The sequence below is a fragment of the Schistocerca americana genome, chromosome X (genome assembly GCF_021461395.2).
Source record: "Schistocerca americana isolate TAMUIC-IGC-003095 chromosome X, iqSchAmer2.1, whole genome shotgun sequence".
Taxonomy (NCBI): Eukaryota; Metazoa; Arthropoda; class Insecta; order Orthoptera; family Acrididae; genus Schistocerca; species Schistocerca americana.
This window is the reverse complement of record NC_060130.1, coordinates 709,414,326-709,438,945: the sequence shown is the minus strand read 5'-3', so window position 1 is coordinate 709,438,945 and position 24,620 is coordinate 709,414,326. Positions and strand designations below refer to the sequence as shown.

General features: G+C 42.7%; 1 protein-coding gene across 1 annotated transcript in view; it reads right to left on the bottom strand.

The window, feature by feature from the left end:
• The window catches only part of LOC124554877 (alpha-aminoadipic semialdehyde synthase, mitochondrial), a 292,387-nt gene that overhangs the window by 240,624 nt on the left and 27,143 nt on the right, over positions 1-24,620 (bottom strand). Inside the window, exon 2 of the mRNA XM_047128548.1 lies at positions 11,382-11,456. Coding sequence (XP_046984504.1) covers positions 11,382-11,450 — 69 coding nt within the window. The 5' untranslated portion in view covers positions 11,451-11,456. The remainder of the gene's footprint in view (positions 1-11,381; positions 11,457-24,620) is intronic.

Genomic DNA, 24,620 nt, shown 5'->3' with positions numbered 1-24,620 from the left:
CACTGTGCACCCTGGTGGTGGTTCCATAATGGTGTGGGCTGCGTTGCCATGGAATGGACTGGGTCTTCTGCTCAAACTGAACCGATCATTGTCTGGAAATGGTTATTTTCGGCTACTTGGAGACAATTTGCAGCCATTCATGGACTTGATACTCCCAAAAATGGATTTTTTATACAGGTAACAATGCGCCATCTCACCAGGCCTCAATTGTTCACCATTAGTTTGGAAAACATTCTGGACAATTCGAGTGAATGATCTGGCCACCCATCGAATATTTATAGGACATAGTCGAGAGGTCAGTTCATGCATAAAATCCTGCACCGGCAACAATTTCACAATTATGGACCGCCATAGAGGCGGCGTGGCTCAATATTTCTGCACGGGACGTCCAGCGATTTGTTGAGTCTACGCCACGTCGAGTTGTTACACTACGCCAGCAAAAGGAGGTGCGATCCGATATTAGGAGGTATCCCATGACTTTTGCCGCCTCAGTATAAACTAGATCTTACGTTTCAGCGTCAGAGACAGCGGAGATTAATCTAACATGGGCTGTAGTAGCAAGAACTCGTGCAGAAGATCTGCAATATGGTACTTCCAAGAAATCTTTCCATGTGCCCTCAGTTCTAATAACTAAAAATGGATGATGTATTACTGTGTTAACATTTGCATGATAAAGGCCATTACAATGTGAAATGGAACCAGAAATTTTTTTTTTTACCCATCCTATCATTACTGTGTCAACATATAATTCACACCTATATAGGAAAACTTAATCCCAACAGCTGATGCCATCAGTTTTTTAAGGGGTAAGAATTCGGTATCCTGTTGAAGCTTTCTCTCTCGTACTTCCACGAAATAACAAGACTTTTGCTTAAATTTGATAGTGCTGAAGTTTAATATTGAAATGCGTAAATAGGCCAGATGATGGCGCTTTTTGTCACACATGCATTACACGTCTTATTGCCGGCTGTTTGTTAATTAATCTGCGATATAAACTCTTAATCATCTCTTTTCATAGTTACTGTTTTTCACACTGAAAACAATATCAACATTTAAAGCTTCTGGTTCATTAATTAGTTTCACAAATGGCAAAACTGCTTCACACGGAAGTAAAGTCAGCGTTGAAAAGTTCTCATAAGCCACGAGGTTTTGTACAGAGGTCGCTGGTTTCACGTAGTGGAATATTTGCGTTGACCGAGCTAATGGTATTACTTCATGAAAACAAGCTCCATTGCAACACCAGATCAATTAACTGTTCCACGCAGGATGTCCGATAGCCAACCAAGATAGTATTTCTCTTACTCACCCTTTTTATATAAAAAAACTGCTTTCCTTTGCGATGTGTGATTGTAGAGAATGATGTGCAATTGATAATGGTTTCGTAATGAGATTCAGAAAATGATTAAATATGAGATACTTCATTTTTGTAGAACAGGTACTGAAGCTATGCACTGTAGTTTAAAACGTAAAATTTGTTTCTACATAACATTATCAGAAGATGGATCTCGCCAAAAACTTCCCTCTAACAAGGAGAGGTCCCCAACGGTGAGAGCCGGCCGGTGTGGCTGTGCGGTTCTAGGAGCTTCAGTCTGGAACCGCGTGATCGCTACGGTCGCAGGTTCGAATCATGCCTCGGGCATGGATGTGTGTGATGTCCTTAGGTTAGTTTGGTTTAAGTAGTTCTAAGTTCTAGGGGACTGATGACCACAGCTGTTAAGTCCCATAGTGCTCAGTGCCATTTTCAACCCAACAGTGAGATCGACTTTTTGAAACGATCTACACGGTGGTGTAAGCATCACACCCTGCAACCATTCACCCTGAAGGGCTCTGGTTTGCGAGCAATCGACGAAAAAAAAATCGGAATTTTGCGTGATTCTCAATAACGATAAAAAATTATTAGCTTCTCTTTTAGTTGCACGGTGTAACGGATAGGGGAAAGCTTTCGCATGCAGAAGGTTGTGGGTTCGAATCTACTTTCCATTATTTTATTTTTAAATCTGTATCTAAATGACTTTGATCATTATTTTTATTCAGTTAATTGGTTTGAATGCAGTTTTTTAAATTCTGTTCCTTTATTACACCATTTTAATCGTCGCATGAATTTCTTAATTCTTTATTGAATGGCGACTCCATGGAGTGCTGTGTGCACTACGACCATATATGTTAAATTAAAAGGAAGGTCAGCGTTGGCCGTAATATTGATGGTTTATTGATAGCAAAATCGATTTTCAATCACATAGTGGTCATCTTCAGTGCTGTGGTGTACAAATTAAACTCATAGACACTGGTATCAAGTTATCAGTAACTAAAACTGAGAATCAATCACAATAACTCATTATCAGTAACCAAAACTGAGCAGCGATCACAATAACTCATTGTGAGTTTTGGTTACTGATAACTTGATACCAGTGTGTATGAGTTTAATTTGTACACCACAGCACTGAAGATGACCACTATGTGATTGAAAATCGATTTTGCTATCAATAAACCATCAATATTACGGCCAACGCTGACCTTCCTTTTAATTTTTCATTCTTTGTCATTTTTGCTTTATATCTTTCTTTTTCCGCTCGGAATTTTTGTGAATATGAATATAATTATATTTCTCTATTATTATAGTTAAATATTTGAAAATGGCTATCTATCAGCTAAAAAACGAAAGACAAATCTATTTATCTTGACTGTGTAAAGGTGTGAAAAATGTATTTTTCGTTAGAAGATGTGTAATTTTTTATGGTAATCGTCATACAAAACATAGCCTAAATTCTTATTGCACTATGAAAAAAATAGCACAGGAGAAGATTTAAATGAAAGAAGTGATTATAAGTAAAACGAAATTCAAGCAAAATGAATACAAACAATGTCTACAGTAACATACACGAAAAAAACAGGATGATGAAACGAGAGAAACTGAATCAAAATTAATACATAAAATTAATTGAAATCACATAAATAAATATTTCAAGCGGAAAAAGAATGACAGGAAGAACAACTAGAGCAAATTAAGAAGTTGATATGATCACTAAAATGATGTGACAAAGGAATAGAAATAAAAAACTACATTTAAACCAATTAATTCCATAAAAACGATGATCAAAGTCAATTCGCTAAAAATTTAGAAATGGAAAAAGTTATAATACTAGCCTAGATGTGTAACCACAACCTTCTGCATATCGATTAGACCATACAAACATTTATTATCGTATTACTTTTTTAATAATATTGAGAGTCATGTAAGATTCCGATTGTTTTCGTCAATTGCTCGCAAACAAGGGCCCACTAGGGCTAATGATTGCAGTGCAAGGTACCGGGGATCTTAACTTACATCACAGTATAAATAGTTTCAAAAAATCGATCCCAATGCTCGGTACCTCTACTTGTAAGATATATAGCCATAGATGGAGAGAAGTAATCGGAAACCGCTGACTCGAAATTATTTGTTTATTTATTTTGAAGCCAGCTATCGTGATCCTTACACTGATCAGATACAATTCTCAGATGGCAAGATACGTAATTGCATTTTATCGCACACTTTTCCGTTTATGATTTTAACCTAGCTATCTAACTATAACTAAGTTTTTATGCGCCACTATGAAATAGAAATACACTCCTATCATAGGAATAAAGTCTCCTACACCATCTTCCAATTTTGGCCACTTCTACACTTTTTAGTCGCTTTATATACCCTCCACTGCTAGTGCTGCTACCTACCACCTGTGAGTAGTTACTGCGTGTGGACGTCGAACATATTCGGTGGTCACAGTAATGTGACTGGACCCTGTAATTGTGCTTCATTATTCTACTTAGTAATTAGTAAAGTTTCTCGAAACTATGGTACTAAATATTCATTACAGGCATCTAAAGACACCACTACTATGATAACAAGATATGTTGCTGCAAAGTTCCACTGCCTTATTGTTCAGTCCTCTTACAGAAAGGTGATTCTGCTTTTCTGTGTTTCACTTCACTCATAAAGTACTCGTACTGTGTGTTCCGCTGCATAAGATGCATGTGGGCAGCGGGGTCCCACGCACGTGCGACTCTGCCCACTTTCATCTACATTTATGAGACACCACCGCAGATAGACGACAGATGGCTTCTTCCATTAGTTTCTCTTGTGTGACGACTCAAACAGTCAGGAAAGCCGGCCAGAAAAACGAAGACAAACGTCCTGCTGATGGAGCTAACTGCACGACCATGCGAAAGAAAGAAAGTTACGTGTGCCAATCCCGTGACCAACACTGGGGTTTACAATACGTGCACTACAGCTGCTCGCTGCCAGTCTCTTCCTGTCCTGCCCGAGCTGCCTACCTTCGTTTCTACCATATTACGCTACTTTTATGGTTATCATACTTGCACTAATTGTCGCATTCTACACTGTCTGACAAAAATGTGAAGCTCGCAGAATCGAAGAAGGAAACGAAATAAAACTACACAGGCTGAGAAGTGTGATATTATTTCAGTAATTGCAACATCTACCCAAACTTATAAAGAACTTGGCAGTATGAGTTCACTGAGCAGTATGAAGTTAGCAGTGACCAGTTTTGAACGGGGATCATAAAATTGTTGTATCCTCTATTGAGGCAAGTTGGCACATAACTGTTGTAATTGGTCCATTGTACCCCGGATACTGGCACTTGGACGGAGTTGAGGCTCGAGCTGGCCCCACACATGTCCTAAAGGGGGCAGACCAGGCGATATTGAAGGCCGCAGGAGTACCTCAACATCACGAAGACAGTTCCTACAGACGTGTGGCCGAGAACTGCGCTGATCTAAATAGCACCACGAGACTGTTGTATGAGAGGTAACTCATGAGAATATAGGATTAACCGTGAGTAGCTGTTGTGTCGTGAGAGTTGACTCAGTCACTACCAGCCGTGACCTGAGGTTATATTCGATGTCTCCCTACACCATGATCCCAGGAGTAAACTGCTGTGCCTCTGAAAAACTTCAGAAGAATGGGGCTTCTTCCCGGGTCGCAGCCACTCTCGCCAACGATGGTTATCTGGGGTAGTGCAGAACCGCGATTCATCGCTGAAAACAGTTCGGCGCCGTTCATCAGCAGTCCATGCTTCCCAGTCAAGGCACCACTCCAAACGCAGCCGTTTAAGTCGTCTGTTAAAGGCAATCTACGCATGGGACGGTAATTCCCTAGTCCGATTGCTCCTAGTCTCCGACCAGTGATGCGGGATGACACAGAACGTTTTCACGTGACTATTACATGCTCTAGGATGGCAAGCATCGATGTGGAGGGGACAGGATGTGACTGGTGCAGAAGACGGCGATCCTCGCTTCTGGCGGTCTTCTGGTCGACCAGAACCTTGACGGCGAGCGTACCTGCACTCACGTTCCCAAACAGTGCAACATCGACTCGCTGTCACATCTGAATTCCGGACAAATCTAGATGTTGCACGATTCGACCAACAGTATTTTTCGACGGTCTGAGATCTTTACCAGATTGGGTTGATGATATGCATTAAGAAGATCAAGGAAGAACTGCACGATTCGTCACGGATTCCTGCTACAAGCAGGATGGTGTGCAGTGTGGAAAGCATTACTCACAAAATTCCGAAATTCTAATTCCTAACAGAGTCTGCGAGCTAAGACTCCTTGTTGAGAATAAAACTCTTCGTTGCGAGGTGAGCGTAAATGTACAATCGGATTTACCTGAGGTTTGACTCGTCAGATTTGGGTAGCGACCGATCTTACACCGCTGCAAAACAGTTCCCTTTTAAGATGACCACAAGTTTATAATTTCCTTGCCGACTTGTGAGCTGTGTTTTGATTAAAAGTACGTAGCTGGAGGTGTTTTGTAAAAAATGAGCTGTGTTTTTTATTGGTTCAAATGGCTCTGAGCACTATCGGACTTAACATCTGAGGTCATCAGTCCCCCAGAACTTAGAACTACTTAAACATAACTAACCTAAGAACATCACACACATCCATGCCCGAGGCAGAATTCGAACCTGCGATCGTAGTGGTTGCGCGGTTCCAGACTAAAGCGCCTAGAACCGCTCGGCCACATCTATCGGCTTTTTATTGGCGCTTCCATATTTTTGTTATCGATTACATAGACTAATATCTTAAAAATCTTACAATACCATAAATTATTTCACTAGCTTGTACTAATTTTGTTATTAAATTAAACACGTAAGTGTTCTGCACGTTTTAATGACATATACTACCATTATATTGAAATTTAACGAGACAGTAAAGTAAGTAGTAAAGTCGTATGGTACCAATGGCTGGGAGATCCCTAAGGGCGGGTTTAGTCGCCTAATTGAGAACGTTTTCTCTATCCTTCGCACGTACAGGCACCTCTCTTGCTACAGCATGATGTTAACTTTGAAATATGATGGACAGTTTGCCCAAAATCAAACACATTTTCACGACGAGTTGCTACCAACTCTAAGACACATAGAAAATACTTTTTGTTGTTTTTTATCTAGTGCTTTTGTACGGCTGAATGTGTAAGCCTTGGTGGTTTAAAATTTCAAACAAAGGTTTAAGGTATGATTTCCACTCTACTTTTTCTTTTACTTTACACTGTTATCTCATCTAGCAACTATTAATGTATGTCGAAAAAAGAAAAGGTCAGGCAGTGATGTAGATTTTACGCGAAACTATCGGTCAGTCATCCCATTACAATGTGCATAAGCAGCTTCGTATGCTGTATAAAGCGAAAGCCATGCTACGTCCAGCATGACCTTTCTCTACAAAGCACTGTATAGTTCAAACCAACATTCTTGTTGATAATTACTTTACTTATCGCAGTAATTCCCAAGCCAGTTACGCAGCAAGGTAAATCTAATTTGGATGGGAATGCAAACAGTGGCCTCAATAAAAACTTAAATATTTGTGAAATATTTAAATTTACTGTAATAGAGCACCTCTTAATTCAATAACTTAACGCGGTATGCAGCCTGTGTTTTAACCAGATAAGCACTGAATCCATACATCCATACATTTGTAAAAATGAATGTTCGTATGTTTGTATACATGTATGTTTCACATATCTTAAACCACATAACCGGTTTCAACAAAACTTGATACACGTATCACTTACTGTTTGGGAAGAATCGTTGTGAGAGTAACCCACGACACTCGAGTACCCATACTTTGTTCATCCAGTATTTGAGAACGATAGCACTTAGTGACTTTCACGAACATTACACACAATTTTAAACCCTTACGAAAATTTTTCTCGCTGACAGCCCCCACTTAATGATGAAAGGAAAAAACTTTATCGCTTATTACATTTTCCATTTACATGCAGTAAAACAGCCACATGAAGCATGACGTTTTAACGTATTGCTTATTTACTACGTTCTGTATTCGCGACACATTTTTCAAACAGTAGTAATATATACCAGTCAATGTAACAGCAGAATTATATCATTGTGCCACAAACATTTCAGGAGATATGACATCATAAACACTGAGGTGCATGAAAAACTGCTACATCATGCATGACCTTTCAGTTTATTACTTCTTTGTTTCTAACTCTATTTGCAACATATTTCGCATACAGCAGTCTCATATACCCACTGAATGTACCGCAAAATGGTATCATTGTACGACATATAGTTTAGAAGACATGACGTCATAAACGTTCAGCTGCGTGGAAATGTAACTGAGGCGTGAAATTGACTACACCTACAAGTGAAATATGTGTACAAATACGTGTGAAATGATTTAAATGTATGTGAAATATATTTGACATGTGCATACGCAAGCAAAGGCACAGGTAACTAGCTCATGCTTAACTCTTGGAACGATTTCAGTCTAATTTGGTAAGCATACTAGATACAATCTGGAAAGAAATACTGTGGAGTTAAGAACCACCGGCCTCCTATTGAGGTGGGAATGGTAGCATGGAGAAAGAAGGGTGGAGGAGAAAATGGGCACGTGGGGAAGGAGCGGATAGACAGAGGGGTAGGAGGAGATGGACAGAGAGAGAGGCAGGAGGAGACGGACAGAGAGAGGGGTAGGAGGAGATGGACAGAGAGAGGGGGTCAGGAGATTGACAGAGAGAGAGGGTCAGTAAATGGACAGAGAGAAGCAGTAGGAGATGAACAGAGAGCGTGGTAGGAGGAGGTGGACAGAAAATGCCGCAGGAGATGGACAGAGAGAGGGGTAAGAGCAGATGGACAAATAGGGAGGAGGAGATGATTACAGAGAGGGGTAGGAGGAGATGGACAGGCAGGAGGAGATGGACAGGGAGTGAGGCAGGAGGAGATGGAAACAGAGAGGGGTAGAGGGAGATGGACATAGAGAGAGGCAGGAGGAGATGGGCAGAAAGACAGTCAGGAGGAGATGGTCCGAGAGTGAGGCTGGAGGATGTGGACACAGAGATGGGTAGGCAGAGATGGACAGAGAGAGTGGTAGGAGGAGATGGACAGAGAGTGAGTCAGTGGGAGATGGACAGAGAGAGGGGTAGGAGGAACAGAGTGTGAGAGGAGGAGATGGACAGAGAGAGGGGTTTTAGGAGATGGGGTAAGAGAGAGGCAGAATGAGAGGGACAGAGAGAGCTGTAGGAGGAGATGCAGAGAGAGAGGGGCAGAAGGAGATGGACAGAGAGATGGGTAGGAGGAGATGGACTGAGAATGAGTCAGGGAGAGATGGACAGAGAGAGGGGTAGGAGGGACAGAGGGTGAGTCAGGAGGAGATGGACAGAGAGAGCAATATGGACAGAATGAGTCAGGGGGAGATGGACAGAGAGAGGGGTAGGAGGGACAGAGTGTGAGGCAAGAGGAGATGGACAGAGAGAGGGGTATTAGGAGATGGGCTGAGAGAGAGGCAGGAGGAGAGGGACAGAGAGAGCTGTAGGAGGAGATGGATAGAGAGAGAGGCAGCAGGAGATGGACAGAGTGTGTGGCTGGATGAGATGGACAGAGAGAGGGGTAGGAGGGACAGAGGATGAGAGAGGAGGAGATGGACAGAGAGAGCAGTATGGACAGAATGAGTCAGGCTGAGATGGACAGAGAGAGGGGTAGGAGGGACAGAGTGTGAGGCAAGAGGAGATGGACAGAGAGAGAGGTATTAGGAGATGGGCTGAGAGAGAGGCAGGAGAGGGACAGAGAGAGCCGTAGGAGGAGATGGATAGAGAGAGACGCAGCAGGAGATGGACAGTGTGTGTGGCAGGATGAGATGGACAGAGAGAGGGGTAGGAGGGACAGAGGGTGAGACAGGAGGAGATGGACAGAGAGAGCAGTATTAGGAGATGGGCTGAGAGAGAGTCAGGAGGAGAGGGACAGAGGGAGGTGTAGGAGGAGATGGACTGAGAATGAGTCAGGGGGAGATAGACAGAGAGAGGGGTAGGAGGAGATGAACAGCGAGAGGTGTCAGGTGATAGACAGAGAGAGAAAGGGGGAAAGACGAGATGGACTAGTAGAAGACTCTATTAAATACATTCTTTGGTGATTTTATAATAAACAAATCGTTATATGGTAAAAGATAAAAATTAAATGTCCTGAGAAATGTGAATATTTCCCAACGGTTCTGTGAATTGGTAGACAAATAATTATTGCATCCTCAGTCCTCTCAGTTGAAAAGAAGTAACGAACAACTAGCGAAAGAAAGAAAGTATGGTTTCCTTAAATCACTTTAAGCTAACGATAAAATGATTGCATCGATGAAGGTACGGCTTTTCCTGCCACTATCAATGCTCAGTTGAACTTGAGTTTCGTCTCTAAGAATCTCGTCCTTGACTGGTGTTCAGTTTGATAGGGTGTTACAACCATAAGTTTCTTTTATTCGAAGGGTAACCTAATACTATTACTAAACAAACAAATAATTTCAGCTGTCATCGGATTAGTTAGCATATGTGTCATGCTTGGGTAATTTTCACCTCTCCCCAAGCTCACTTCACTGTTGTTCATTATTTTTACCTCAGATACAGAACACCACTTCAAACGCTTTGCGTGCAAAGTTACAAATGTGCAAACAGATTTTTTTGTCTAGCGTATAGCGTCATCAACTATTTTGTCATCAGAGTACAATTAGTTGTATAGAAATTAAAATATGAATCTGAGCAAGCATCACAATAGTAGCTGTCGGACTCACAATGAAAGGAATCTTATCCCAGTCATTTATGGCATTCCAGGGCAATTTGTGATGCTACTCCACGGTCACTTGCTTCCCTCAGAGTCATTAAAAAGGAATCAGTATCTTTTCTATGTATAATGAATTCATAATCAACAGAACTCAGTCCAATTTAATGTTTAACTGCATGTTTTCAGATGCAGTCAACAGCAGCGGCGCCGCAACAGAGAGAAGTTCACAGAGCCAACACTCATCAACACAGCTTAGTGCAGGAAAACCGCAGTATTTGTTTGTTTCTATATTCTTCAACATTTTCACTAAGGATTTACTCATCACTTTGCATGTGCAGGTTGTGCATTACGCGTTTGCTACCGTGTTTACCCACAACAGAAATATAAATTGTAACACATAGCAAATCAACATAGCAAGATTAGTACAAGAAACAGACCTTGGTTTGATGAGGTAAAATGTCTCGATATAACCCTCGAAAAAATACCTAATATATCAAGATCATGTTACAACAAGAAGAAAAAAACTTGTTTATTGCGAAATCATTAAAACCTTTCTCCGTCAACAAAGAATAAAATTTTGTAAGACTGGCATGGCTAAGTTCGTGGACCATGCGATTTTAATTTTCTATATAAAATTTATTTATCTTGATCTCAAATTTATTGAAGGATGAGCGGTTTCGATCAATCAGGTAATCATCATCAGATCGACGAGAGAAAGAAAAACATTGTTCGTAATCTACTCTAACGACATACAGTTTGTACCATATATGAAAATTAACAGACAACATTGCAGTAAAATCGTTGTTACAAATGTGGTATAAGCACATACTGTGCAATTAAAACTGCGGTGCATTATGCAATGCTACCCTTTAAGACGCAAGCACCCATCCACTGGAGGGCGCGAAATTTAAAAACAGAAGTGCCCTCTTTCGCACGATTCAAACATATAATTTCCATCCTTTCAAAGAGTGATCAAAGGCATCTTCAACTGTAAACGTAGTGACCACATGCTGAGAGAGCGATTGAGGCAAAAGACACTAACAATAACCATTAAATATGAACTTACATTGTATACAAATATTAAATAAAATTAATCACTCTTCTGCAGCGAAAGTTGCCTTCATACTTCCCACAAATTGTACCAGTGTTAAGAAATATTCAACTCCATCAATTATTCAATTATAGTTGCTGTATTCACTAAGAGTAAATCAACCTACTGGAAATTCTTTCTAAATCATATTTGCAACAAATATTTATACAATATATAAATATGAATAAAAGAACATTGTATGTTTCTGTGACGTGAGAGAAACCACTGCAACTTACCTGAACGTATCTAACATGTTGCCTCTGTACAACTGTGTTCTTAGCACTCGCAAAGATGATCTGGTTCATAGTGCCCTGAAACAGTTAAAGATTTCTCTTTACACAATATTTAAGCTCACATTCATCTGAAAGCTTAGAGTACTAAATTCTCATACATCATTTATCGATGAGTCAAAACATTATGACGACCTCCTTAATAACTTGTTAGTTCAACTTTGGAAGTCAGTACACCAGCGATCCTACGGGGCGTGGATTCGACAAGTCCACGATATGTTTCCGAAGGAATGTGGCATCAGATGACTTCGGACAAGTCACGCGGTTGCCATAAAATGCAGTCCGATGGTTCGCCGACACAGGGCTGAAGCCCGTCAGCGTCCCAGATGTGTTCCATCGGCTTCAGACCAGGCGAGTTTGATGAGCAAGAAATCAGTATGCGTTCACTATTACGCTCTTCAAACCAATGTAGCACGATTCTTGTCTTACGACACGGACAGTTGGAAGATCCCGTCGCCCCAGGGAAGACATCAAGCATAAAAGGATGCAGGTGGTCCGCGATAATGTTCAAGTAATCCACAGCTGTGTGGTGCTTATATTACTATCACAGGTCCCATGAAAGCCCAGGTATATGTCCTTCAGAGCATAATACTACCCCACCGGGCTGCGCCCATGGTGCGGTACACGTTTCGAGCAGCCAGTCGCCTGAATGACTGTGTATCCGGAAACGACCATCGACCTGGTGTAACAAGAAACGTGATTCATCCGACAAGACATTTTCAGGATATTCAATTTCCTTATAGAGATGCCTTGGTGTATTATTATTACCATTCTAAAGCTCCTATCTCGACTAATGTACACTGCCGAAAAAAAATTAGTACACCCTTTTAGAGGTTTCCAGTTAACTCAAGATGTATCGTTGGAACAGTGCACATGGAGTACATGAAATGATTAGATTTGTAAGTCGGCTGTTTAGGTTTTTATGTAGATAGCACCACATACCGTGAAAATCACGGACTGTGCTGTGTGCACTGTGGCTGGTTTGCATTGTTGGAATATTTGCTATTGCATGGTGGGCAGTTGAATGTGAACAGCGCGTAGCGTTGGCGCAGTTGGAGGTGAGCCGCCAGCAGTGGTGGATGTGGGGAGAGAGATGGCGGACGAGCTGGACGTGTGTCCATCAGAAAGAGTAAATTTGTAATACTCGATATCATGGACTGATATATATATATATATATATATATATATATATATATATATATGATGACTTTTGAACATTATTAAGGTAAATACATTGTTTGTTCTTTATCAAAATCTTTCGTTTGCTAACTATGCCTATCAGTAGTTAGTGCCTTCAGTAGTTAGAATCTTTTATTTAGCTGGCAGTATTGGCGCTCGCTGTATTGCAGTAGTTCGAGTAACGAAGATTTTTGTGAGGTAAATGATTCATGAAAGGTATAGGTTATTGTTGACCAGGGCCATTCTTTTGTAGGGGTTATTGAAAGTCAGATTGCGTTGCGCTAAAAATATTGTGTGTCAGTTTAGCGTTGATCAGAATAAGTAAAGAGAGAAATGTCTGAGTACGTTCAGTTTTGCTCAGCTGTTTGAAAATCAAATAACGTAGAAGTTTTCCAGCACTGTCATTTATAAAGTTTTTTCTAAGGGGACATTACAGATTTACAGATTAATAGCACAAGTGGTTCCGGGGTACCAGGTATCGACCCATGCTGAAATACCCGTATTAGTACGTGGCGTAGCCTCCACTGGCGGCAATGCTGTCATCCAGTCGATTGTACATATGGCGAATATTGTCCTGGGATACATTATGCCACACCTACTCGACCTGTTCACGCAGTCCTGTGAAGGTTGTTGGTTGACGAATCGCACGAGTCACTTCTCGTCTCATCATAATCCACACGTGCTCGATTGCAGACAAGTCCAGATATCGTGTTGGTCAGGGAAGTTGCTGCACGTCTTGAAGACCACGTTGAGTTTCACGGGCAGCGTGTGGGCGTGCATTACCCAGTTGGAACAACACATCACCGTCCTATTGCAAGAAGGGCTAAAGGTCAGGTCTAACAATATTCTGCACGTACCGAGCGCAGGTTAGCGTCGCCCCCAGAACGAGAGTTGTACCTTACCGCACCCCAGACATTAAGGCCTGGGACGGGGCCAGTGTGACTTGGATGAATGCAACACTCACCAGGTCTACGTAGTACACGCAAACGACCATCACTTGCCTGCAGGTAGAATCTGCTTTCAAAGCTGGAAACCATGGTGCGCCATTCCGTCTTTCAAGTCATCCTCTGACAGCACCAGTCGTGCCGTGCATGTCGATACTGGAGCTTGAGTGGAAGACGGACTGGAGGTGTGCGTTCCCGTAGTCCCACTGCCAATAATCAGATCGCAATAGTTGGTGTTGACACGTCTCGGCAAACAAATCCTTTTATCTGTGCTGTGGCAGCGGTACGATCTATCGCTGTTAACCTTACAAGACGACGTTTCTGGTGGGCGTCTGTGCTGCGTGGATGTCCAGAAACTCCTCTACAGGTGTGACAATTTCCACGTGACAACTGCTACCAGCATCGTTGCACAACTGACGCAGCATGTCCAACTTGTGTGGCAATTCTCCGAAAGGACCATCCCGCCACTCGGGAAGGCCACAATTTCACCCCTTTCAGACTCACTCGGTTGGCTGTAGGAAGTTCGAATGCATCTCCGTGTCATAGTTGCCTGCTTGCCTAGAACGTTTGCAACACACTGAGCATAATGACTGTGAGCGTTCCCTTTTAATGGGTAGACCCAGATGGCGCTCTGGTAGCTATGCCACTACATTGTCTGTTAACGGACGATGGTGAAACCATTATCAGTACATCTTACTATCCCTCAGGCGGCATATGCAGCCAGCGGATCAAAATCAACATCATCTTCCCAGCTGCACTAATTTTTTTCCGGCAGTGTAGTTACAAGTAACATATTCCAATATTTGTCGTTTGACTGTAGTCTGTTACAGTTCATTGTGATAATTGTGTAGAACTATATGTTGAATACTTCTACCCAGGTCTGACTATATGCTTCCATTTTCTTTTCACGGATCGTTGGACTTTCTCTATACGATAATAACGATAGTAAACAATGTTGACCGATGGTAATTTTTATTACTATACATTATTTGTCCTTAGTGGCCGTATTTTCAAAAATTCCGTTCGTAATGCCTGAGTGGTTGAATTTATCTGTTGTAATTATTCCTCCAACAGTGATCTTCTTCCGACTTCGTTCTTTTTCTGTAGATGCATCTCGCGTTTATACATCTGACATATTACCCCTTTATTTTTGTGTGACATATCCTGCGATAATATCTTTTATCTACTGTCTAACGTGGATCTCATCGCTATTGTCCTTGTCGTTGGCGGGACGCTAAACTCTGACCATTCTTCCACCACTGCTACTCGTGTGCATTTACTACATCATGGAAAAGACATTTGCCCGAATGTTTATCAGTAATTTCGCAGTAATTCCTGCATTCCCATCACCCATCTGCATAATTATGCCAAAAAACGATACGTAAATGTTCCGTATTGTATATTTTCCTTTATGGCTTCTTTCTTCATTACGTTGGTTCGAATTACTAGTTACACAGAATTTCCATTCAGTTCGATAGACATTAATGTGAGTTTTTGCACAAATTTATTTATCAATGAATTCTGCAGCTCTTTGCAAATGAATGCCTACTCACTAGATACTAGTTACGGACCATAAGCAAATAACAACAGAAAACAAAAGTGAGCAGTTGTGGGTGTTATAATCTTAACTAGAATAGTATTAGACAGTCAAAGAATTCAGTAAAATCCCAAAACGGAAGAAATTAATTCTTGGTTGGTTGCTCCTCTCTTTTTCTTATTCCACTTGGTCGACGATCTAGAGACTGCTAGACTGAGAAAACAGTTAATGATAACTGTTTCATAAATATTGTAATTACATACATCATATCACTTATTTATGTAATGGGTTCAAATGGCTCTGAGCACTATGGGACTCAACTGCTGAGGTCATTAGTCCCCTAGAACTTAGAACTAGTTAAACCTAACTAACCTAAGGACAACACAAACAACCATGCCCGAGGCAGGATTCGAACCTGCGACCGTAGCGGTCTTGCGGTTCCAGACTGCAGCGCCTTTAACCGCACGGCCACTTCGGCCGGCTTATGTAATGGGACTTTTCACTTCCCCAGTAAATAGGTAATACCGATCGAAAACTATCCAGTATTTTTCAGCAGATAAATGTTTTAGTATAATAGCTTTACTCACCTCTAAATAAAACGGAAGACTGTATTAAAATCATTTCTGGAGACCTGTACCCAGAGAGAACTTTAAGGAAGTGGGTTTTAACGAGAACAAAGAAACAATCGGATTATAGATACCATCAGATGACATTCCAAAATAATCACATAATGTAATTTATAGAAACCAGCATGTTGTCCTCGAGGGCTATTGCTCGTCAGAGATAAGAGTATGCTTGATGGGATCCCTGTTGTCCTCTATATACATAAATGATTTGGTGGACAGTAATCTGCAGTTGTTTGCTGGTGATGCTGTGGTGTAAGATAAGGTGTTGAAGCTGAGTGACTATAGGAGGATACAAAATTTCTAGTTGGTGTTATGAATGACAGCTAGCTCTAAATGTACACTGAAGAGCCAAAGAAACTGGTACACCTGCCTAATATCGTGAAGGGCCCCCGCGGGCACGCTGAAGTGCTACAACACGACGTGGCATGGACTCGACTAATGTCTGAACTAGTGCTGGAGGGAACTGACTCCACGAATCCTGCAGGACTCTCCATAAATTCGTAAGAGTACGAGGGGGTGGAGAGCTCTTCTGAACAGCACGTTGCAAGACATTCCAGATATGCTCAATAATGTTCATGTCTGGGGAGTTTGGTGGCCAGCGGAAACATTTAAACTCATAAGAGTGTTCCTGGTGCTACTCTCCAGCAATTTTGGACGTGTGTGGTGTCGCTTTGTCCTACTGGAATTTCCCAAGTCCGTCGGAATGCACAGTGGACATGAATGAATGTAGGTGATCAGACAAGATACGTGTCACTTGTCAGAGTCGTATCTAGACGTAGCAGGGGTCCCATATCACTCCAACTTCACACGCTCCACAGCATTACAGAGCCTCCACTATAGTCGCCTTCTGACATGTAGGGTCCATGGATTCATGAGGTTGTCTCAATACCCGTGCACGTCCATCCGCTCGACTCAATTCGAAACGAGACTCGTCCGACCAGGCAACATGTTTCCAGTCATCAGAAGTCCAATATCGGTGTTTACGGGCCCAGGTGAGGCGTAAAGCTGCTGTCGTGCTCTCATCAAGAGTACACGATTGGACCTTCAGCTACGAAAACCCATATCGGTGATGTTTCGTTGACTGGTGCGCACGCTCACTCTTGTTGATAACCCAGCATTGAAATCTGCAGCAATTTGCGGAAGGGTTGCACTTCTGTCACGTTGAACGATTCTCTTCAGTCGTTATTGGTCCTGTTCTTGCAGTATCTTTTTCCGGCCGAAACAATGTCGGAGATTTGATGATTTACCGGATTCCTGATATTCACAGTGCACTCGTGAAATGGTCGTACAGGAAAATCTGCACTTCATCACTACCTCGGAGATGCTGTGTCCCATCGCTCGCGCGCCAACTATAACACCACGTTCAAACTCACTTAAATCTTGATAACCTGCCATTGTAGCAGCAGTAACCGATCTAACAACTGCGCCAGACACTTGTCTTATATAGGCGTTACCGACCGAAGCGCCGTATTCTGCCCGTTTACATATCTCTGTATCCTAATACGCATCCTATACCAGTTTCTTTGGAACTTCAGTGTAGAAACACGTAAGTTAATGCGGATGAGTTGAAAAAACAAACCCGTAATGTTCGGATACAGATTTAGCAGTGTTTTGCTTGATAGAGTCACGTCATTTAAACATCTGTGTGTACCGTTGCAAAGCGATATGAAATGGAACGTAAGTTAATACGGTTGAGTTGAAAAAACAAACCCGTAATGTTCGGATACAGATTTGGCAGTGTCTTGCTTGATGTAGTCACGTCATTTAAACATCTGTGTGTACCGTTGCAAAGCAATATGAAATGGAACGAGCGTGTGAGGACTGTGATAGGGAAGGTGAATGGTCGACTTCGACTTATTGGGAGAATTTTAGGAAAGTATGGTTCATCTGTAAAGGAGATAGCATATAGGACGCTAGTGCGACCTATTCTTGAATACTGCTAGAGTATTTGGGCCCCGTACCAGGTCTGATTAAAGGAAGACATCGAGGCAGTTCAGAGACGGGCTGCTAGATTTGTTACCGGTAGTTTAGAACAACACGCAAGTGTTATGGAGATGCTCCGGGAACCCAAAATGGAATCCCTGCAGGGAATAAGACGCTATTTTCGAGGAAAACTACTGAGAAAATTTGGATAACCGGCATATGGAGCTGACTGTATTACCATTCTACTGGCGCAACATACATTGTGCGTAAGGACCACGAAGATAAGGTACAAGAAATTAGAGCTCATATGGAGGCATACAGACAGCCGCTTTTCCCTCACCCTATTTGCGAGTGGAAGAGGAAGTGAAATGACTAGTAGTGGTACAGGGTACCTTCCGCCATGTGCTTACTGTGGCTTGCGGAGTATGTATGCAGACGTAGATGCACGTTACTTTGGAATAGCACATAAGAAGCACCTGATTACGATTGGCATACTATTGAAAAGTACCTAAAATAGGATTTCAGTCTGTAAAAATGTTTATTTAAATATTTCTCACGATACAAGCCTAAATGACAGTAAATGTTATCATATTATGGTCATAACATTCTAGAAAACTTGCAGAAATCTGCGCGAAAACAGGTGATAAACGAAACCACAATTGAGATGAACGCAGTTGTACATCCGGGAGGTAAAAGAAGGCGAGTATTTGAATACAGAGGATCAGTTAAAAATTCACGAGAAGAGATTTGTTTTATGAGAATAATACATCATCAACACAAGTCATTAGAGAACATAGAGATGCTACTATGGACGTCCATTTACTTCCAGACAAGACAAAGATCATTTGTCACTCATGTTGAACACATTTCTATTGGAAATAGTTATTTTGGCTCACTTCTGTACTTGTAATCACTGAAAGATCTTAAAAATACCATTTAGATTGCACTTCAGTTAACCGAGCAAGGTGGAGCATTCGGGAGGACGACGGTTCAAACCTGCGTCCATCCCGCCCCCCCCCCCCCCCCCCCCAGATTTAGGTCTCCCGCTATTTCCCTAAATCGCTCCAGGCAAATGTCGGGACAGTTCTATTGAAACGATACGGGCGATTTCCTGAACCATCCTTGACACAATTCGAGCTTGTGCTCCGTCTGTGATGACCTCGATGTCGACGGGACGTTAAACCCAGTCTTCCTTCCTTCCTTTTCCACTTCAGGAAATCGGAACGATCGTCTTCTCCTCAGTAAGAGCACTTGCGAATCGAAAACCCAAATGTTATACGTCTACCGCATGCTACGTAAAACGTGGAAAAGGGAGAGCTGCTAACTTTCTCCTTACCGATGATGGCGAGACTGTTCAAGCTGTGAGTGCATCGGGTGGCACTGACGGTCCCTGTTGTGCTTTCGCCGAATCAGTTAGAAGAAATGAATCGGGCTAGTTCCCAAGTAATCGAGTGGTTGGCAAATCCGGACATTAAACTTTATTTTTTCCTTTTTTATGTTAATAATTATCTATAAAATTGTTTGTAATTATTACTATTCATTCACCAACAGCATCATTTGTTAAATAATAATGGATTTTATACCACTGTCATCCTGCAGTGCAGTGGCTGAAACACTTCGTTGACGATCAACAGCCATATCCAATTACATTACTGGCCATTAAAATTGCTACTCCGCGTGCCGTGCTACAGACGCGAAATTTAACCGACAGGAAGAAGATGCTGTGATATGCAAATGATTAGCTTTTCAGAGCATTCACACAAGATTGGGGCCGGTGGCGACACCTGCAACGTGCTGATATGAGGAAAGTTTCCAACCGATTTCTCATACACAAACAACAGTCGACCGGCGTTGCCTGGTGAAACATTGTTGTGAAGCCTCGTGTAAGGAGAAGAAATGCGTACCATCACATTTCCGACTTTGATAAAGGTCGGATTGTAGCCTACCGCGATTGCGGTTTATCGTATCGCGACATTGCTGCTCGCGTTGGTCGAGATCCAATGACTGTTAGCAGAATATGGAATCGGTGGGTTCAGGAGGGTAATACGTAACGCCGTGCTGGATCCTAACGGCCTCGTATCACTAGCAGTCGAGATGACAGGCATCTTATCCGCATGGCTATAACGGATCGTGCAGCCACGTCTGGATCCCTGAATCAACAGATGGGGACGTTTGCAAGACAACAACCATCTGCTCGACCACTTCGACGAATTTGCAACAGCATGGACTATCAGCTCGGAGACCATGGCTGCGGTTACCCTTGACGCTGCATCACAGACAGGAGCGCCTGCGATGGTGTACTCAACGACGAATCTGGGTGCTCGAATGGCAAAACGTCATTTTTTCGGATGAATCCAGGTTCTGTTTACAGCATCATGGTGGTCGCATCCGTGTTTGGCGACATCGCGGTGAGCGCACATTGGAAGCGTGTATTCGTCATCGCCACACTGGCGTATCACCCGGCGTGGTGGTATGGGGTGCCATTGGTTACACGTCTCGGTCACCTCGTGTTCGCACTGACGGCACTTTGAACAGTGGACGTTACATTTCAGATGTGTTACGACCCGTGGCTCTACCCTTCATTCGATCCCTGCGAAACCCTACATTTCAGCAGGATAATGCACGACTGCATGTTGCAGGTCCTGTACGGGCCTTTCTGGATACAGAAAATGTTCGACTGCTGCCATGGCCAGCACGTTCTCCAGATCTCTCACCAATTGAAAACGTCTGGTCAATGGTGGTCGAGCAACTGGCTCGTCACAATACGCCAGTCACTACTCTTGATGAACTGTGGTATCGTGTTGAAGCTGCATGGGCAGCTGTACCTGTACACGCCATTCAACCTCTGTTTGACTCAATGCCCAGGCGTATCACGGCCGTCATTACGGCCAGAGGTGGTTGTTCTGGGTAATGTAATCACATGTCAGCTCTAGTATAATATATTTGTCCAATGAATACCCGTTTATCATCTGCATTTCTTCTTGGTGTAGCAATTTTAATAGCCAGTAGTGTAAGAATGAACTCGCAAACCGCAATTATGGTTCCGCCTCAGCTGTAGAATACACTCTAGGACAAAAAACCTGCACTCGACGAATTAATTACTCGAATGGAACGGAAATCAGTAAATGCTACGTACATGTACAGAAAAATTAATAATTATAATTTCAGAAAAACAGGCTGATTTAGTCAAGAGAAAGAGCTTCACAATTTGAGCAAGTCTATAGCGTGTTGGTCTACCTCTGACCCTTTTGCAACCAGCTGTTCGGCTTGGCATTGATTGATGGAGTTGGTGGATGTCGTCCTGAGGGATAGAGTGCCAAATTCTCTCCAATTGGCGCTTTAGATCGTCAAAATCCCGAGTTGGTTGGAGGGCCCTGCCCATAATTCTCTGAAAGTTCACAATTGGGGAGAGACCCGGCGATCTTACATGCTAAGGAGAGGGGGGGAGGGGGAGGAGAGGGTTTGGCAAACACGAAAACAAGCAGTAAAAGCTCTCGCCGTGTGCGGAAGAGCATTATCTTGCTGAAACGTACGCCCAGCCATGAATGGCAACAAAACGGGTCGTAAAATATCGTCGACCTACCGCTGTGCTGTGAGGATGCCGCGGATGACAACCAAAGGGACTCTGCTATGAAATGACCATCACTCCTGGCTGTCGGCCCATATGGCGGGGGACAGGTTGGTATCCCACCACTGTCCGGGGCGCCTCCAGGCACATCTTCGCTGGTCATCGGAGCTCGTTTCGAAGTGGGACTCATCACTGAAGACAATTCTTCTCCAATCAACGAGATTCCACACGCCGATGAGTAGCGCAGACGTGTCTGGAAACGCCGTGGACAGCAATGGGGTAGCAACCTGACAGTCGCCCGTCATACGACCCGACAACCAGGAATGATGGTCTGCGGTGCCATTTCATCTCTATTAGTAACATCATAAAGTAAAAAAAAAAGTTAGCAAACTGATCAGATTTTTATGTGCGTGGCCATGTTCCACATTACTCCAGGCAACTCTTCTTCAAGAGGCCAGGCCAGTTTGCTGTATTAAGGTATTTACTTCGCTAAACTACTTTGGGGCCATTCATTCATTGTTTCGTAATATTTCTGTTTTGAGATATCAAGTGTATGACTTCTGCAGATGGAAAACAGATAAGATTTGGGGGTGTGACATTGCCCACATGAGGCGCAGACAAACAAACCCAGATAAGTAAGTGCCCTCCATTTGTAGGCCAGGGACGGCTGTGCTGTCAGGAGGTTGTTTGCATCCGGCAAACATTCTGACAGTTTCATGCGCCTCATAACACAAGTGATGATGTCATCCTGAAATGAACAGTCGGTATTTTATGCCAGTCTCTGATGTTGAAGGGAAGCTAAGGCTACGAGAGAGGAAAGGTTTTGAATGCAAAGATAAGTACATTTAGAAGCTCGATGCAAAATTAAATGTGTATTAGTGATCTATTTTGGGGGCCAAATGTATTTAGTGAAAAACTGTGATCTTCTAAGCAACTATTATAATCGTAACTAAACTGACTAGCTAGGAAAGTCGGCTCTGAAGCTAGTCGATTTTTAAGTATATTCTGTTATTTATGGAGATTTAAATTCACTACATATCCTAAAACAGTTACATCTACTTAACCGATCGAAGCAGTGCAGTGGTTAGTACACTGGACTCTCATTAGAGACAACGACGGTTGAAATCCGCGTCCGTCAATCCAGATTTAGCATTTCCGTGATTGCCTCAAATAACTTCTGTACTTCGTTTCTGATGACCTCATTGTCAACACAAGTCTTTCTTCTGTATCTACACAGTTCAGTCACCTTAATGTGACTACCGCCCTCGTTCGATTTCAGCATGCAATAACCACTCACAGACGCCTGGTAGCAGCACTAACTGTGAAGGGCATATACGGCGTGTTGTAAAACAATGCAGTCGTTGTCATAATGTGGAAACCAAGAGATTTACCTTACGACCAAAAGGGCATGATCATTGGCTTTCGATCCAAGCGTGGAAGCATTTCCGAAACGCCTAAGTCTATAAAGTGTATTCGTACACTAATGCATGAATGGGTGACATAGTCCAAAGAAATTTCAGTGAGTCGCAAGTCCAGCAGAGGAATACTAAATATGACGTCAGCATGGAACAACAAACACCTCATTTGGGTGGTTACTGCTAACTGTAGGCCTACAACTTGACGTCGCGTGTTAGCAGGATGTTGGAGCACAACTAAAGGTGCACCACTCGCCGTCTGATGGCGTTTACTGCACACTGGACTGTGAGAACGTATTTTTTGCCACCGCATATCACTGACGTTGGGTTACCATGGGCTTGTCTGTGCAGTGATGACCACTTACTAAAATTTAAAAAAAAAAGAAATTTTGGCACAAAAATAATGAACTCATACGAGTATGAACTCATATAAGAAATACAATCGATTTGAATGCTGCATCACACAGTGCTTTTCCAAGTATCGTACTCTTAGTGTGATATTCTCGAGCATTAAACACATTTATGAAGCTATATTGTAAGAGTAGTACTGTTGTCCACACACTACAAACAATATTCAAGATTTCTTTTCTGTGTGTCAGATACTGTTTCCTGCTTGGACTGTCGATTTATGAGGCGTATTCGAAAAGTAAGCTCCGATTAGGCGCGAAATGGAAACCACTGTGAAAATCTGATGGAACTTTGCACAGATGTGTTGGGCAGTGTCTTTATTATGCCCGTCCATCGCTTCAGGCCACTCTTTTCAGGTCAGAGCGCAAAGCGATCACGTAGAAATGCCTAAAACAAAAGTGTCACCTGCGAAGTAAGTGGGGTCTGATGAGAGATTTCGCCTGAAGCTATGCAGCCCACACAACAGAAGTGTCATGCGTTTCTTTCTTCGAGACAATTTTTAGCCGCAGTATACATGGGCAATGAAGACGCTCCTGCAGCATTTTCGATGGGAAGTGTTTGATCACCCACAATACAGCCCTTAATTGGCTCCCTCCGTTGCTCATCTCTGCTCACATGAACCTCAGGCTACGAAGACATTTTGGCACAGACAAAGAAAGGCAGACCAGCGTAGAGAATTGGCACAGGCGGCTGCTTTCTATGGCGAGGCTACTGGAAAGTTTGTACAACGCAACGACAAATGTCTAAATCGGAGCGGCGATTATTTAGAGAGGTAGCTGGAAGATGTGGCTAACTGTTGCGAAAAAAAAAAATATTTTCACTTTGGTTTTCATTTCGCGACCGTTAGGACCTCACTTTCCGAACAGCCCTCGTAGCTAATAGGGGCTTCGTTTTGAAGCCTTAAAATCTTTATGTTTTCTTTGTCATTTTCCGTTCATTACAACCGCTGTGCTGTTAACTCGCGTCCTAAGGACTTACGGACCGTCGCTTCATATGAATTAAGGAGTGTGGATGTATTCGACGTAGCGCTGAAGCGTGACAAACTGATGGGAGGAAACATTATGACCAATTACTCTATAGCAAAAAAATGGTTCAAATGGCTCTGAGCACTATGAGACTTAACTGCTGTGGCCATCAGTCCCCTAGAACTTAGAACTACTTAAACCTAACTAACCTAAGGACATCATACACATCCATGCCCGAGGCAGGATTCGAACCTGGGACCATAGCGGTCACGCGGTTCCAGACTGTAGCGCCTAGAACCGCACGGCCACTCCGGCCGGCTACTCTATAGCGTGTTGGTCCACATTTAGAACTCAGTACACTATAGATTTTGCATGGCATAGATTCGACAAGTCAATGGTAGGTTTCCCGTGGTAAGCAGCACCAGGTGCCTACGCACAGGTCATGCAATTCCCGTAAATTACGGTTTGCTTTGTGGGAGCGGAGCTGGCGCTCAAAAGTGTCCATAATATTTTCTATTGGCTTCATATCAGGCGGATTTGGTGGGCAAGAGTTCGACGTAAGCTAATTCCCATGCTCCTCAAACCAGTCTATCGCGAATCTGGCAGTTACGCTGCTAGAA